General features: G+C 56.9%; 2 protein-coding genes across 2 annotated transcripts; both read right to left on the bottom strand.

Annotated features, from left to right (window-relative positions):
• Positions 1–451: 451 nt before the first annotated feature.
• Positions 452–4,742, bottom strand: LOC119249546 (apoptosis regulator BAX-like). The gene is made up of 6 exons (XM_037516949.2): positions 4,622–4,742; positions 4,026–4,077; positions 3,489–3,641; positions 2,985–3,117; positions 1,260–1,361; positions 452–842 (listed from the first exon to the last, which is right to left on the bottom strand). The coding sequence occupies exons 1-6, from the start codon at positions 4,653–4,655 to the stop codon at positions 708–710; spliced, it is 609 nt and encodes a 202-aa protein (XP_037372846.1). The 5' UTR covers positions 4,656–4,742; the 3' UTR covers positions 452–707.
• Positions 4,743–6,658: 1,916 nt separating this feature from the next.
• On the bottom strand, positions 6,659–14,195 carry LOC119248671 (apoptosis regulator BAX-like). The gene is made up of 8 exons (XM_037515545.1): positions 14,162–14,195; positions 13,558–13,609; positions 12,184–12,348; positions 11,066–11,212; positions 10,573–10,702; positions 8,841–8,945; positions 7,179–7,346; positions 6,659–6,763 (listed from the first exon to the last, which is right to left on the bottom strand). Exons 1-8 carry the CDS (start codon positions 14,193–14,195, stop codon positions 6,659–6,661), a joined length of 906 nt encoding a protein of 301 aa, XP_037371442.1.
• Between the last annotated feature and the right edge of the window lie 735 nt (positions 14,196–14,930).

The following is a 14,930-nucleotide window of genomic DNA, read 5'->3' as shown; positions in this document are numbered from 1 at the left end:
TGCAGCACCAGTTCTATCCCGGCTGAAGGGCGAGGGTCCCACATGGCGTAGCAGACCTCTCCGGTGGCGCCTGCTGCTCCCCTCAGCAGTGTATTTCATCAGTCTGCCTGTTCTGCTCCCCGCTCTGTCTCTGGTGAGTCCTCTCACCCTCCCGCGAGTCTGGCTTGTGTCTGGTTCTTGTGTAAATAAATAAATCTTTTTAAAAAAACAATAAAAAATAAACCTTTTCAGGGCTTCCCTGGTGGCTAAAGGGGTTAAGACGCAACCTATGAAGCCCTCCTTGGGGGGCACAGAGCTGGCCAGCGCTGCCTCCAGCCCACAGCCTAGGGTGCCACGGAGGTGCTGTCGGGACTGTGGGCACCTGGAGGGCTGCCTGGACCCAGCTCATCACTGACCCTCAGGGATCCCCGGGCGCCCCCAGTAAAGAGATGGAACCAACCAGGGAGTGAGCCGAATGACACAGACAGGAAGTGTGGCCTGAATGTTTTATTGCCCCAGATCACCCCAATCGCCCAATCATTCCAAAAGTAAGAAAAATGAGAGTTGAGGGTTCTCCCTGCGAAGCTTGAATGATTTGGAACAGAGGGAAGCAACAGGCAGAAGGGGTGGCAATACAAAAGGAAGGATGGGCCTCTAGCCTCAGCCTTCATGGAAACATGCCATATTCATGCTGAGAAGACAGAGATGAAGGCAGCTGGGGCCTCAGCCTAAGTTCGCCCGAGTCCGAATAAGGCAAGCAGTCCCATCCCGATGGCCAATGCCCCTCCTGCCGTCCACTTGAGTGTATCTGCCCCTCCTGCCGTCCACTTGAGTGTCTCTCCATGTTTCGCGAGGAGGCCATCCTGGGGACACAGACATCTCTCATCAGCACTCAGCTAGGGCAGCCCCCAGGCCGGCTCATGGGGACAGGGGTGGGGGAGGTGTCAGGGAGAAGTCAAGGGCGCAGCAGGGATCAGGGCCTAAGATAATGGGGACTAGAGAGTGAGGGCCAAGGAGTATCAGATGTGAGGGGTTCCAAGGGAACTGGAGGCCCAAGGGAGGGTACAAAGTATCAGTCAGGTCAGAGGTTCCTGGGAGGTCACAGGTCACCAGGAGATGAGGGGTCAAGAGCAGATGAATAGAGTTGATGAGACATGTGAGGCAATGCTTTTAGAACACATTTGATGACAAGAAAATGTGGAGGGGGGCAGCACTGTGGTGGGTTCAAGAAGACCCCCAGGTCCCAGCGGAGTGGGGGAGGGGGCGGTTAAGGGCCTCACCCAGCCACCCTGTTCCTGGATCCAGGGCAACAGTAGCTTTCGAATGATGAGCAGCGTCATGTCCATGATGACGTCGATCGGCGCCAAAGAGACGTGCAGGAACTACGGCGATGAGGTGGGAGTAAGGACTGAGCTCCTACTGCCAGGTGACTCCCCAGGCCCCTTTCTCAAACCTCTGCCTCCCCCCTGACCCCCTGTGGTTCTTCTCACTCATAACTTGGATCTCATCACTGGCAACTGCCCTATTAGGACCCGCCCATCCTCCCAAGTACCCCTGGGATCCAAACCAAGGCATGGGCTGCCACAGGCCGGTGTACAAGTTCTCCTTGTTCACACTGAATTTTTCGTTTACTTTTTGGTGTCTCCTCCTTTTTCCAATCTTCATTCACACGAAACTCCTTTCTGCCTCAGGACATTTGTGCATACTGGTTATTCTGCCCGAATAGGACTTGTCTGACTTACCTGCCAGCTAAGACTCAACACCCCCAGTTGCCGTGACCTGCTCTCCAACTCCCTGGACGCCCCCTTCCACCCTCTATGTGGCTGCTTCTCCCCAGATCCACATGAGCCCCCAGCACTGAATGCTGCTCCCACCTCCAACATTCAGGCCCCATCGGCTCCATGTTACAAACACACCCAGAAAGCCACTTCCTCCCACCCCCGCTCCCACCTCTGTCCCGGCCCCTCATCGTTCGCTGGGTCCATGCTGGGTGCCCCCCACCAGCGTCCCAACTTTTGCCCCTGCGCCCCACAGTCACTTTCCCAACTATAGCTGCCAAACAATGTTCTGTGATAATCCTTCTTCCACTTTGAGCGTCTCCAGAGAAAAGCTACCAGGATTCCAGAGTGAACAGTCTCACAGCCACAACAGTGGGCTGCACAATGAGCACTTGGCTACATATGTGAGAATAATCTTCAAATGAAAAACCAGTCACCTCGGCCTCCCTGGTGGCGCAGCAGTTGTGCGCTGGGCTGGTACGCTGCCCACAGGCTCTGCAGCGCCAGTTCGAGCCCCGGCTGCCGGCGAGGGTCCCACATAGCGTGCAGACCTCTCCTGCGGCGCCTGCCGCTCCACTCAGCAGTGTATTTCGTCAGTCTGCCTGTTCTGTTCCCTGCTCTGGCTCTGGTGAATTCTCTCACCCTCCCGCGCTTCTGACTGTACTCAGTGTTGTATAAATAAATAAATAAATAAATAAATGTTAAAAAAAAAAATTTAAAAATCAGTCACCTCATTCTCATTTTTAAAGCCAGACACAGGAGATAATCCTCCTGTGTCCCTGTGAGGAAAGCTAAGGTCCTTCAGGGGTTCCACACTCTGCCCTCAGCCCTCACCCATCTCACTGCCTTTAGCACAGACCTGGCGCTGCCTCAGGACATTGGCACTTGCTATGTCCTCTGCCAGACGCCTCTGCCCACCCGACCCTTCTATATCACTGCGTCTTTATTGTCCTCCCGGCTTTGGCTTAATGTCCCCTCCTCTTAGAAGTCTTTCCTGACCAGGTGTAACACGTGGGCTGCAGGAGAGCAGGACCCAGCCTGCTTTGCAGTGTTGGTGGGCCCATGTGTGTTGAATGAGTAAGCGAAGGAAGGAGCAGAGCAGCAGCCACAGCTGTCTCTGTCAATTCCCTCTGTGGACACAGGGCTGCCCCAGGGGTACGGTCAGGACTCCTAGGTCTCAGGGTTTTGTGGACACCTCCCTGGACTCCCTACCCTGAAGCTGCCCACCTTGTGTTGTGGCAGTTTGCTGGCAAAGCAGAAAAGGGTGACAATTTTGCCCCAGGTGATGCCGCCTGAAAATATTTCGTGTGCCACTTGAGAAAATCCGCTAAAAGTGAAGCCTCTGAGAGTTTCAGACCACCTGCAGGAAAGAGGAGAGCCGTGATGGGGGGAGAGTGTCTAGCAGAGTGTGGAGACCCCGCTAGCCACTTCACCCCCGACGTAAAGGGACCCAGGTCAGCCTGAAATGAAAAGCAAGGGGTCAACGTGCAGACAGGGGACATCTAGGGGAGAGAGGAAAATGACCTCCCAAGGAGGGTCTCAGGATCCCAGGGGAGGGGACGGCCTGGAGTTCGGTCTTCTGAGTTGAGTGAGGGGACCCTGGACCCTGGGGTGTGAAGGAGCAAGGCTTGTGGGTGCGGATCGCAGGAGAGGAGGGGCTTGGGGCTGAAGCCGGGCCTCCTGGTTTATGGAGGTGACCAGTGACTGGAGTCCTGGGTCTTGGGGCCGCACCTCTGCAGCTCCTTGTCCTTGTCCTTGTACACCTGTTGTGCGATGCGCTTGATAACTTCCAGCAGTTCTTTGATGTATGGGTGCTGGGTCACCTGCTCTAGGGCCAGCTCAGGTACATATTCTGCGGCTGGTCCTATTTGATCGCAGATGAAACTGAAAACAAAAGGAGTGGAGGATGCAGGGTCAGAAAGGGGCCACTCCCTCCCCGGTGGCGCAGCGGTTGAGCGCTGGGTTGCGAAGCTGCCCGCGGCCTCTGCGGCGCAGGTTCGATCCCCGGCTGCTCCCGGCCACCGGAGGAGGGTCCCACATGGCGCACAGACCTCTCCTGCCGCCCGCTGCTCCCCTCAGCAGTGTCCTTTGGTCCTTCTGCCTGCTCTGCTCCCCGCTCTGGCTCTGGTGAATTCTCTCACCCTCCCGCGCTTCTGACTGTACCCAGTGCTTGTATAAATAAATAAAAATAAATCTATATAAAAAAAAAAGAAAGAAAGGGGCCACTCCTCAAATCCGCTCCCCAATAACAAAACCTCTCAAACTCACCCCTCAAGCAAAATGGCCGCTGTCGCCATGATTCGCTCAGAGCTGGAGGGCCCTGCAGGAGGAAAGAGGGGAGAGGTGTCTGGACCCTGGAGTCCGGGGGGTGGGGTCATGGGGGTGGGGAGCCGCTCATGGTCCCCGAGGAAGGCCAACCCTGTGGGGGACACTGGACTTCTGGGGCCCTGGGAGATAAAGTGACCCGGGACAGGACAAGTGAGTCCCTGATGGAGAAGGAGGCAGGGAGGCCCAGCCTGGGTCCTACTCTCTTGGGAGGGGGGCATGTTGGGAGACGACTGGGCAACACTTAAGGGGTGCAGACCTCTGGCCTGAGGGGCAGAGAGGAGAGCCGCCCCTCCCCCCAGGGCAGAGGCAGGAGGTGGGCCTGTGGGGGGGGGTCTGGACTCAGGGGTCTCCAGGTGCTGGCGGGGTCTGAGCGCCCCCCGCAGGAAGAGATCAGGTGCGGAAGTAAGCGAGCCGGGACCCCCGGGGAGGGAGGGGCTGGAGGCTGGTGGCACCGGATTCGGGAGATCTCGCTCCCCGGGCTCTAGGGGGGCAGTCCCGGGGCTCCCCTCCTCCCGCCCGTCTGCCTCCAGCCTCACCTCCGCCTCTGCGCTGCTGCCCGGACCCGTCCATGACCGCCGCTCTCTCCGCTGACCCCGGCGAGGCCCCCCCGGGCGGCAGGTCCCCTCCGGGCCTCTGAGCTCTGGCTTTTCCGGCCGCTGCTCCCCTCGCCTGACCGGCCAATCAGCTTCGACAGCCGCTGAGCAACCCCCCTGCCTGCGGCCTATGGGACGCCCTAGAGAACTTCCGCGCCTGCAGCAGCGTTTCCAGAGGTCACAGGTGGGGGCGCCGTCTCCAGGGCAGGAGCCCCAGCGCCCGTCAGAGCCCCCCCGCGGCCCAGCAAGGGCTTCCCTGAGGCCGCGCGTGTCACACGCCGGAATCCCGGGTCTTCGTGAACAAAACAGGGTGTGAAGTTCAAAAAGCCGCACAATCCCGGGGCTCGATGGGCAGCGCCGGGAACTGTGGACCCCAAGAAGGGCTGCCGGGGTGTCCCCACTGTGCTGGAGCTTGTGGTGATGATCTGGGGGCGCACAGAGTAAATCCCTGGCCCTGTGCACAGAAGACACGCACTTTCCTGGGTGGGGTTCACTGTGGCTCCTTGTAAGCAGGAAAAGATAAGAAACAAGTCATGAGAAAATAGTCTGGGGGAAGCTACAGAAACCTGTCATTCAGCCAATATGGTTAAAATATCTGCTTTTAATTTTTTTAAAAGATTCATTTATTTTTATACAGAGTAGGAAACAGAACATGCAGTCGGACCAAAGTACACTGCTGGGTGGAGCAGCGGGGGAGACAGGAGAGGTCTGCTGCACCATGTGGGTAGCTCCCTGGCAGGGGATCAAACTTATGCTGCAGTGGCTGCCAATAGCTTCATAGTGCTGAGACTTCACCCCTTGTGTCACCAGGGAGGACCCCAAATATGGGGATTGTAAAGTGGTAATTAAGTTAAAACAAGGTGGACCCTCATCAAGTAAGATTATAGTGTCCTTAGAAGAGGAAATGAGAAAAAAAAAAAAAGAAGAGGAAATGAGGATCCTCCCTGGTAGCACAAGGGGCTAAGTGTCAGCACTGTGAAGCTATCTGCTGCCACTGCAGAACCATTTCAATTCCCGGCCAGGAAGGTGACCACATGGCACAGCAGACCTCTCCTGTCTCCCCACTGCTCTGCTCAGCAGTGTATTTCAGCAGATCTGCCTGTTCTGCTCCCCACTCTGCCTCTGCTGAATCCTCTCACACCCTACACTTGTGACTTGCACCCCAGTTCTTGTATGCATAAATGAATAAATCTTAAAAATAAAACCTTTTCAGGGCCTCCTCTGGTGGTGCAGGCGGTTGACCACAGTGCTGTGAAGCTGTCCACAACCTCTGTAGCACCAGTTCTATCCCGGCTGAACGGCGAGGGTCCCACATGGCACAGCAGACCTCTCCTGTGGTGCCTGCTGCTCCCCTCAGCAGTGTATTTCATCAGTCTGCCTGTTCTGCTCCCCGCTCTGTGTCTGGTGAGTCCTCTCACCCTCCCGCGAGTCTGGCTTGTGTCCTGGTTCTTGTGTAAATAAATAAATCTTTTTTAAAAAACAATAAAAAATAAACCTTTTCAGGGCTTCCCTGGTGGCTAAAGGGATTAAGATGCCACCTATGAAGCCCTCCTTGGAGGGCACAGAGCTGGCCAGCGCTGCCTCCAGCCCCATAGCCTAGGGTGCCACAGAGGTGCTGTCGGGACTGTGGGCACCTGGAGGGCTGCCTGGACCCAGCTCATCACTGACCCTCAGGGAGCCCCTGGCGCCCCCAGTGAAAAGATGGAACCAACCAGGGAGTGAGCCGAATGACACAGACAGGAAGTGTGGCCTGAAAGTTTTATTACCCCAGATCACCCCAATCACCCAATAATTCCAAAAGTAAGAAAAATGAGAGTTGGGGGTTCTCCCTGCGAAGCTTGAATGATTTGGAATAGAGGGAAGCAACAGGCAGAAGGGGTGGCAATAAAAAAGGAAGGATGGGCCTCTAGCCTCAGCCTTCATGGAAACATGCCATATTCATGCTGAGCAGACAGAGATGAAGGCAGCTGGGGCCTCAGCCTAAGTTCCCCGGAGTCCGAGTAAGGCAAGCAGTCCAATCCCGATGGCCAATGCACCTGCTGCCATCCACTTGAGTGAATATCCAAGTTTCCAGAGGAGGCCATCCTGGGACACAGACATCTCTCATCAGCACTCAGCTAGGGCAGCCCCCAGGCCGGCTCATGGGGACAGGGGTGGGGGAAGTGTCAGGGAGAAGTCAAGGCGCAGCAGGGATCAGGGCCTAAGATAATGGGGAGGAGAGAGTGAGGGCCAAGGAGTATCAGATGTGAGGGGTTCCAAAGGAACTGGAGGCCCAAGGGAGGGTAGAAAGTATCAGTCAGGTCAGAGGTTCCTGGGAGGTCACAGGTCACCAGGAGATGAGGGGTCGAGAGCAGAAGAATCGAGTTGATCAGACATGTGAGGCAATGCTTTTAGAACACATTTGATGACCAGAAAATGTGGAGGGGAGCAGCACTGGGGCGGGTTCAGGAAGACCCCCAGGTCCCAGCAGAGTCAGGAGTGGGGTGGTTAAAGGCCTCACCCAGCCACCACGATCCTGGATCCAGGGCAGCTGTTGCTCTCGAATGAAGTCCACTGCCACTGCGATGATGGCCACTAACACTGCGGTGAAGGACACTGCCACTGTGATGAAGGGCACTACCACCGTGAGCCAGTTGACTTGATTACTGTGTTGTGAGAGGAGGCCGTCCTGGGGACACAGACATCTCCTGTCAGCACCCAGCCAGGGCAGCCCCAAGGCCCGCTCACAGGGAGAGGGCGGGGAGAGAAGACACGGGAGTCAGGACTAGGGAGTGAGGGTTAAGGATTATCACAGATTTGAGTAATTCTAGAGGACCTGGAGATTCCAAGGAGCGTAAAAAGTACTAGTTAGGTCAAGGGTAACTGGGAGGTCAGAGGTCACCAGCAGGTGAAGGGTCAGTGACCAGATCCACTCAGTTGAAGGGACACGTGAGGAAACCCATTATAGACCACATGTGATTATCAGAAAATGAGAAAGGGAGCAGCTCTGTGGTGGGTTCAGGAAGATCCCCAGGTCCCAGCGGAGTGGGGGAGGGGGTGGTTAAGGGCCTCACCCAGCCAGCAAATTCCAGGATCTGTTATAGGACAGGGAGAGGGGCAGCCCAAACCCCGCAAACCTGCCTATTCTAAATGGGTTCTGCCATCCGCCGCATCAACACAAAACATATGAGACTTTAATGAAAAGGAACTTTAATAAAACTAGGAAACAATACAGGAAAGGCAAAGAGTCTAGTTTCTAAATGAAGCACCCAAAGTTACCCGTCCCCTCGTGGGTAAAAGTCCATCCATATGGGATTGGCCCAGAACAAGGCCCCAAAGCCTGCCACAAGTCTAAAGCATCTTCCAGTGGGGACCCACAGAAAAGGGTCACAAACAACCGGACAAGCCCGGAAGGAAAAGAGCAAAATCAACATCAAGATAAAAGCTGCCATTGTCGCCTCCCCACGGGTCTCACCCACATCTGTGTCACCCAGTCCACGACCAAAAGACACGCACAGTTTCTTCACGTGTCTCTAGGCTCCACGCGCCTCCTCCAGGTCTCCTGGCTTCATCCTGCTTCCTTCCTCAGTCTCTTCTGCAGCTTCTCCTCTTCCTGCTCAGCTCCACCCTCCCTTGGGTGGGGCAGGGAACCTCCCCCTTTCCTGGGGACCACCCTGTTGCAGATCCAGGGCCAGGGCCAGGGCAGCCTTTGCTTTGGAGTGAAGTCCACACGCACTGCGGTGAAGGCCACTGCCACTGCGAGCCACATGATTTGTTTACTGTGTCGTGAGAGGAGGCCGTCCTGGGGACACAGACATCTCCTGTCAGCACCCAGCCAGGGCAGCCCCGAGACCCGCTCACAGGGAGCAGGTGGGGAGAGAAGACAAGGGCACTGTGGAGTCAGGACTAGGGAGTGAGGGTTAAGGATTATCACAGATTTGAGTAATCCTGGAGCACCTGGAGACCCCAATGAGGGTAAAAAGTACTAGTTAGGTCAAGAGTAACTGGGAGGTTGGAGGTCACCAGAAGGAAGGGTCAGTGACCAGATCCACTCAGTTGAAGGGAGACGTGAGGAAACACATTATAGACCACATGTAATTATCAGAAAATGAGAAAGGGAGCAGCTCTGTGGCGGGTTCAGGAAGATCCCCAGGTCCCAGCCGAGTGGGGGAGGGGGCCTCACCCAGCCACCCTGTTCCTGGATCCAGGGCAGCAGTCGCTGTCGAATGAAGTCCAGCGTCCAGCCCATGATGCTGGTGATCAGCTCCCGCATGTCCGTGCACAGGGCCTACGGCGATGAGGTGGGAAAAAGGACTGAGCTCCTACTGCCAGGTGACTCCCCAGGCCCCTTTCTCAAACCTCTGCCTCCCCCCGACCCCCTGTGGTTCTTCCCACTCATAACTTGGATCTCATCACTGGCAACTGCCCTGCTTAGGACCTGTCCATCCTCCCAGGTACCCCTGGGATCCAAACCAAGGCATGGGCTGCCACAGGCCGGTGTACAAGTTCTCCTTGTTTACACTGAATTTTTCTTTTACTTTTTGGTGTCTCCTCCTTTTTCCAATCTTCATTCACACGAAACTCCTTTCTGCCTCAGGACCTTTGTGCATGTTGGTTATTCTGCCTCAATAGGACTTGTCTGACTTACCTGCCAGCTAAGACTCAACACCCCCAGTTGCCGTGACCTGCTCTCCAACTCCCTGGACGCCCCCTTCCACCCGTTATGTGGCTGCTTCTCCCCAGATCCACATGGGCCCCCAGCACTGACTGCTGCCCCCACCTGCAACATTCAGGCCCCATCAGCTCCATGTTACAAACACATCCAGAAAGCCACTTCCTCCCACCCCCGCTCCCACCTGAGTCCTGGCCCCTCATCGTTCGCTGGGTTCATTCTGGGTGCCCCCCACCAGCATCCCAGCTTTTCCCCCTGCGCCCCACAGTCCCTTTCCCAACTATAGTTGCCAAACTATGTTCTGTGATAATCCTTCTTCCACTTTGAGCGTCTCCAGAGAAAAGCTACCAGGATTCCAGAGTGAACAGTCTCACAGCCACAACAGTGGGCTGCACAACCAGCATTTGGCTACATATGTGAGAATAATCTTCAAATGAAAAATCAGTCACCTCGGCCTCCCTGGTGGCGCAGCAGTTGAGCGCTGGGCTGGGAAGCTGCCCACAGCCTCTGCAGTGCCCCGGCTGCCGGCGAGGGTCCCACATGGCGCATAGACCTCTCCTGCCACAACCGCTGCTCCCCTCAGCAGTGTATTTCATCCGTCTGCCTGTTCTGTTCCCTGCTCTGGCTCTGGTGACTCCTCTCACCCTCCCGCGCTTCTGACTGCACCCAGTGTGGTATAAATAAATAAATAAATAAATAAATAAATAAATAAATGTTAAAAAATTTTTTTTTTAAAAATCAGTCACCTCATTCTCATTTTTAAAGCCAGAGACAGGAGATAATCCTCTTGTGTCCCTGTGAGGAAAGCTAAGGTCCTTCAGGGGTTCCACACTCTGCCCTCAGCCCTCACCATCTTACTGCCTTCAGCACAGACCTGGTGCTGCCTCAGGACATTGGCACTTGCTGTGTCCTCTGCCAGACGCCTCTGCCCACCTGACCCTTCTATATCTGCGTCTTTATTGTCCTCCCGGCTTTGGCTTAATGTCACCTCCCCTTAGAAGTCTTTCCTGACCACGTGCACAACATGAGGGTGGCAGGAGAGCAGGACCCAGCAGCCTGCTTTGCAGTGTTGGTGGGCCCATGCGTGTTGAACGAATAAGCGAAGGAAGGAGCAGACCAGGGGCCACAGCTGTCTCTGTCAATTCCCTCTGTGGACACAGGGCTGCCCCAGGGGTACGGTCAGGACTCCCAGGTCTCAATGTTCTGTGGGTCCCTTCTGGCCCCCCACCCTGCATCTGCCCACCTTGAGCACCAGTTTGCTGATGAACCAGATAAAGGCAACAATCCTGCCCCAGGTGTAGCCGTCTGAAAATATTTCTTGTGCCACTTCAAAAACTTCCCCAGCAGTGAAGACTCTGTCCGTATCTATCATCCTGCAGGAAAGAGGAGAGCCGTGATGGGGAGAGAGCATCTAGCAGAGTGTGGAGACCCTGCTAACGAGGGGTCCCCCCACCCCTAAGCTAACGAGGCCCAGGTCAGGCTGACATGAAAAGCAAGGGGTCAACGTGCAGACAGGGGACATCTAGGGGAGAGAGGAAAATGGCTCCCTGAGGAGAGTTTCAGGATCCCAAGGGAGGGGACGGCCTGAGTTGAGTGATGGGACCCTGGACCATGGGGTGTGAAGGAGCAAGGATTATGGGTGCGGATCTCAGGAGAGGAGGGGTTGGGGGCTGAAGCTGGGCCTCCTGGTGTATGAAGGTGGCCAGTGAATGGATTCCTGGGTCCTGGGGCTGCACCTCTGCAGCTCCTTGTCCTTGTCCATTTCTTGTGCCTTGCGCTTGAGAACTTTCCCCAGTTCTTTGATGTATGGGTCCTGGGACACCAGCTCTGGGCCGAGCTCATCTATATCCTTTGCGGCTGGTCCTATTTGATCGCAGATGAAACTGAAAAGTACATGGAGTGGAGGATCAGAGTCAAAAGGGGCCACTCCTCAAATCCACTCCCCAATAATGAAACCTCAAACTCACCCCCGAAGCAAATGGGCCCCTGTCTCCATGATCTGCTCAGAGCTGGTGGACCCTGCAGGAGAAAGGAGGGGAGGGGTGTCTGGACTCTGGATCCAGGAGGGTCATGGGGGTGGGGACCGCTCATGGTCCCCAAGGTAGGCCAATGCTGGGGGGGGCGCACTGGACTTCGGGGACCTCAGAGATAAAGTGACCGGGGACAGGACAACTGCGTCCCTGACGGAGAAAGAGGCAGGGAGGCCCAGCCAGTGTCCTGCACTCTTCCGGGGGGAGGGGGCTGGGACAACACTGAAGGGGAGCAGACCTCTGGCCTGAGGTGCAGAGAGGAGAGCCGCCCCTCACCGCAGAGCAGAGGCAGGAAGTGGTGCCCGCAACAAGCCCGGGTCTGCCGGGGGGTCTGGATTCAGGGGTCTCCAGGTTCTTGAGGGGTCCGAGAGCACCCCACAGGAAGAGATCGGGTGTGGATGTCAGAGACCGGGTGTGGATGTCAGAGACCTGGGTACCCCCTGGGGAAGGAGGGGCTGGAGGCTGGCCGTGCCCCACCCTGGGGTACTGGGGGGGGGGAGGTTGGGTGTGTGTGTGTGGGGGGGTGCTGGCAGGGGTTATGTCCCGGGGGCTCGCCCTCCTCACTCCCATGTGCCCCCAGGCTCACCTCTGGGGAACCAGCTCATGACTGCTGATCTCTCCACTGACTCTGCCCTTCAAAACTGTGAGCTCTCGCTTTTCCCTGCCGCTGCTCCCTGGCTTGACTGGTCAATCAGGTCTTCCCTTTAGAAGCTGCTGCTAAATAAGGCCGCCTACCTGCCAGCAGCCCAGGACCACGCCCTACCTGTGGCCCCTGTGATGCCCTTGTGAACTTCCCTCCTGTAGGCAGTGATTTCAGAGGTTACCTGTGTGGGTGCGCGGCTCCAGGGCAGGATCCCTGAGCTCGTGTCAGTTTGCTGCTGTAGCAGAAAAGGACGGCAACCCGGCCCCAGGTGATGCCGTCTGAAAACATTTGTCCTGCCACATGGAAAAAGATGGAAGCTGTGCAGACTTTGTCCATTTCTGTCATCCTGCAGGAAAGAGGAGAGCCGCGATGGGGGGAGAGTGTCTAGCAGAGTGTGGAGACCCCGCTAGCCCCCTCATCCCCGACGTAAAGGGACCTGGGCGAGGCTGAAATGAAAAGCAAGGGGTCAACGAGTAGACAGGGGGCATCTAGGGGAGAGAGGAAAATGGCTCCCTGAGGAGGGTTTCAGGATCCCAGGAGAGGGGACGGCCTGGAGTTCGGACTCCTGTGTTGAGTGATTGGACCCTGGACCCTGGTGTGAAGGAGCAAGGATTGTGGGTGTGGATCACAGGAGAGGAGGGGGTTGGGGGCTGAAGCTGGGTCTCCTGGTGTATCGAGGTGACCAGTGACTGGATTCCTGGGTCCTGGGGCCGCACCTCTGCAGCTCCTTGTCACTGTCCACTTCTTGTGCGATGTGCTTGAGAACTTCCACCAGTGATTAGATGTATGGGTCCTGGTGTAACAGGGTGGTCCCCAGGAAATGGGGAGGTTCCAGGTTCCTGCCCCACCCAAGGGAGGGTGGAGCTGAGCAGGGAGAGAAGCTGCAGAGGAGACTGAGGAAGGAAGAAAGTAGGATGGAGAGCAAGAAGGAGACCTGGAGGAGGCGCGTGGAGCCGAGAGACACGTGAAGAAACTGCGCTTGTCTTTTGGTCGTGGACTGGGTGACACAGATGTGGGTGAGACCCGTGGGGAGGGGACAATGGCAGCTTTTACCTTGATTTTGATTTTGCTCTTTTCCTTCCGGGCTTGTCTGGTGGTTTCTGGCCCTTTTCTGTGGGTCCCCACTGGAAGATGCTTTAGACTTGGGGCAGGCTTTGGGGCCTTGCTCTGGGCCGATCCCATTTGGATGGACTTTTACCCACGAGGGGACGGGTCACTTTGGGTGCTTCATTTGGAAACTAGATTCTTTGTCTTTCCTGTATTGTTTCCTAGTAGTATTTAAAGTTCCTTCCCATTAAAGTCTCACATGTTTTGTGTTGATGCGGCGGGCGGCAGAACCCATTTAGAATGGGCAGGTTTGCAGGGATTTGGGCTGCCCCTCGCCCTGCCCTGTAACACTGGGACACCTGCTCTAGGGCCAGCTGAGCTACATCCTTTGCAGCTGGTCCTATTTGTTCGCAGATGAAACTGAAAAGTAAATGGAGTGGAGGATGCAGAGTCAGGAAGGGGCCACTCCTCAAATCCGCTCCCCAATAACGAAACCTCTCAAACTCACCCTGGAAGCAAAAGGGCCGCTGTCTCCATGATCTGCTCAGAGCTGGTGGGCCCTGCAGGAGAAAGGAGGACAGGGGTGTCTGGACTCTGGAGTCCTGGAGGGTCATGGGGGTGGGGAGCCGCTCATGGTCCCCGAGGAAGACCAAGCTGGGAGGGGCGGGCACCGGACTCCCCAGGCCCTGGGAGATAAAGTGACCCGGGACAGGACAACTGAGTCCCTGATGGAGAAGGAGGGAGGGAGGCCCAGCCTGTGCCCTACACTCTTCCGGGGAGGGGACTGGGCAACAAGTAAGGGGTGCAGACCTCTGGCCTGAGGGGCAGAGAGGAGAGCCGCCCCTCCCCCCAGAGCAGAGGCAGGCAGTGGGCCTGTCCGGGGGTCTGGATTCAGGGGTCTCCAGGTTCTCGGGGGTCCGAGAGCCCCCCGCAGGAAGAGATCGGGGTGCGGAAGTCAGAGAGCCGGGGCCCCCCGGGGAGGGAGGGGCTGGAGGCTGGCGGAGCCGGACCCGGGAGGTTCTGCCAGGGAGAGCCTGGACATCTCGCGGCCAGGGCTCTAGGGGGGCCGTCCCGGGGCTCCCCACCCCCCGCCCGTCTGCCTCCAGCCTCACCTCCGCCTCTGCGCTGTTCCCCGGGCCTGTCCATGACCGCCGCTCTCTCCGCTGACCCCTGCGAGGCCGCCCCGGGCGGCAGGTCCCTCCGGCCCGCTAGCCCCGCGTCCCCGGCCGCCCCGCCCCCGCCTGCCGGCCAATCAGCGTCGCCCCCGGAGCTGGGCGTGGCGCCACCTGCCCCGCGCGCACCTGAGACTCCCGCGCCTCAGGCGGCGTTTCCAGAGTCACAGGTGGGGGCGCCGTCTCCAGGGCGGGAGCCCCAGCGCCCGTCAGAGACCCCCGCGGCCCAGCAAGGGCTTCCCTGAGGCCGCGCGTGTCAGACGCCGGAGTCCCGGGTCTGTGTGACCGAAACAGGGTGTGAAGGTCAAAAGGCCGCACAATCCCCGGGGCTAGATGGGCAGCGCAGGGAACTGTGGACCCCAAGAAGGGCTGCCGGGGTGTCCCCACTGTGCTGGAGCTTGTGGTGATGATCTGGGGGCGCACAGAGTAAATCCCTGGCCCTGTGCACAGAAGACACGCACTTTCCTGGGTGGGGTTCACTGTGTCTCCTTGTAAGCAGGAAAAGATAAGAAACAAGTCATGAGAAAATAGTCTGGGGGAAGCTACAGAAACCTGTCATTCAGCCAGTGTGGTTAAAATACCTGCTTTTAGTTTTAGGGAGTGAGTGAATGCGTGTTTTGGCAAAGTGGTCTAGAAAATGACTAGATATATGGATGTATGTATATAAATATATATATAGAGAGAAAGAGAGTCAGTTAAATACATACAG

This window comes from Talpa occidentalis, unplaced genomic scaffold, assembly GCF_014898055.3.
Source record: "Talpa occidentalis isolate TD23 unplaced genomic scaffold, MPIMG_talOcc4v2.1 talOcc4.17, whole genome shotgun sequence".
Classification (NCBI taxonomy): Eukaryota; Metazoa; Chordata; class Mammalia; order Eulipotyphla; family Talpidae; genus Talpa; species Talpa occidentalis.
This window is presented reverse-complemented; position numbering and strand designations above follow the sequence as displayed.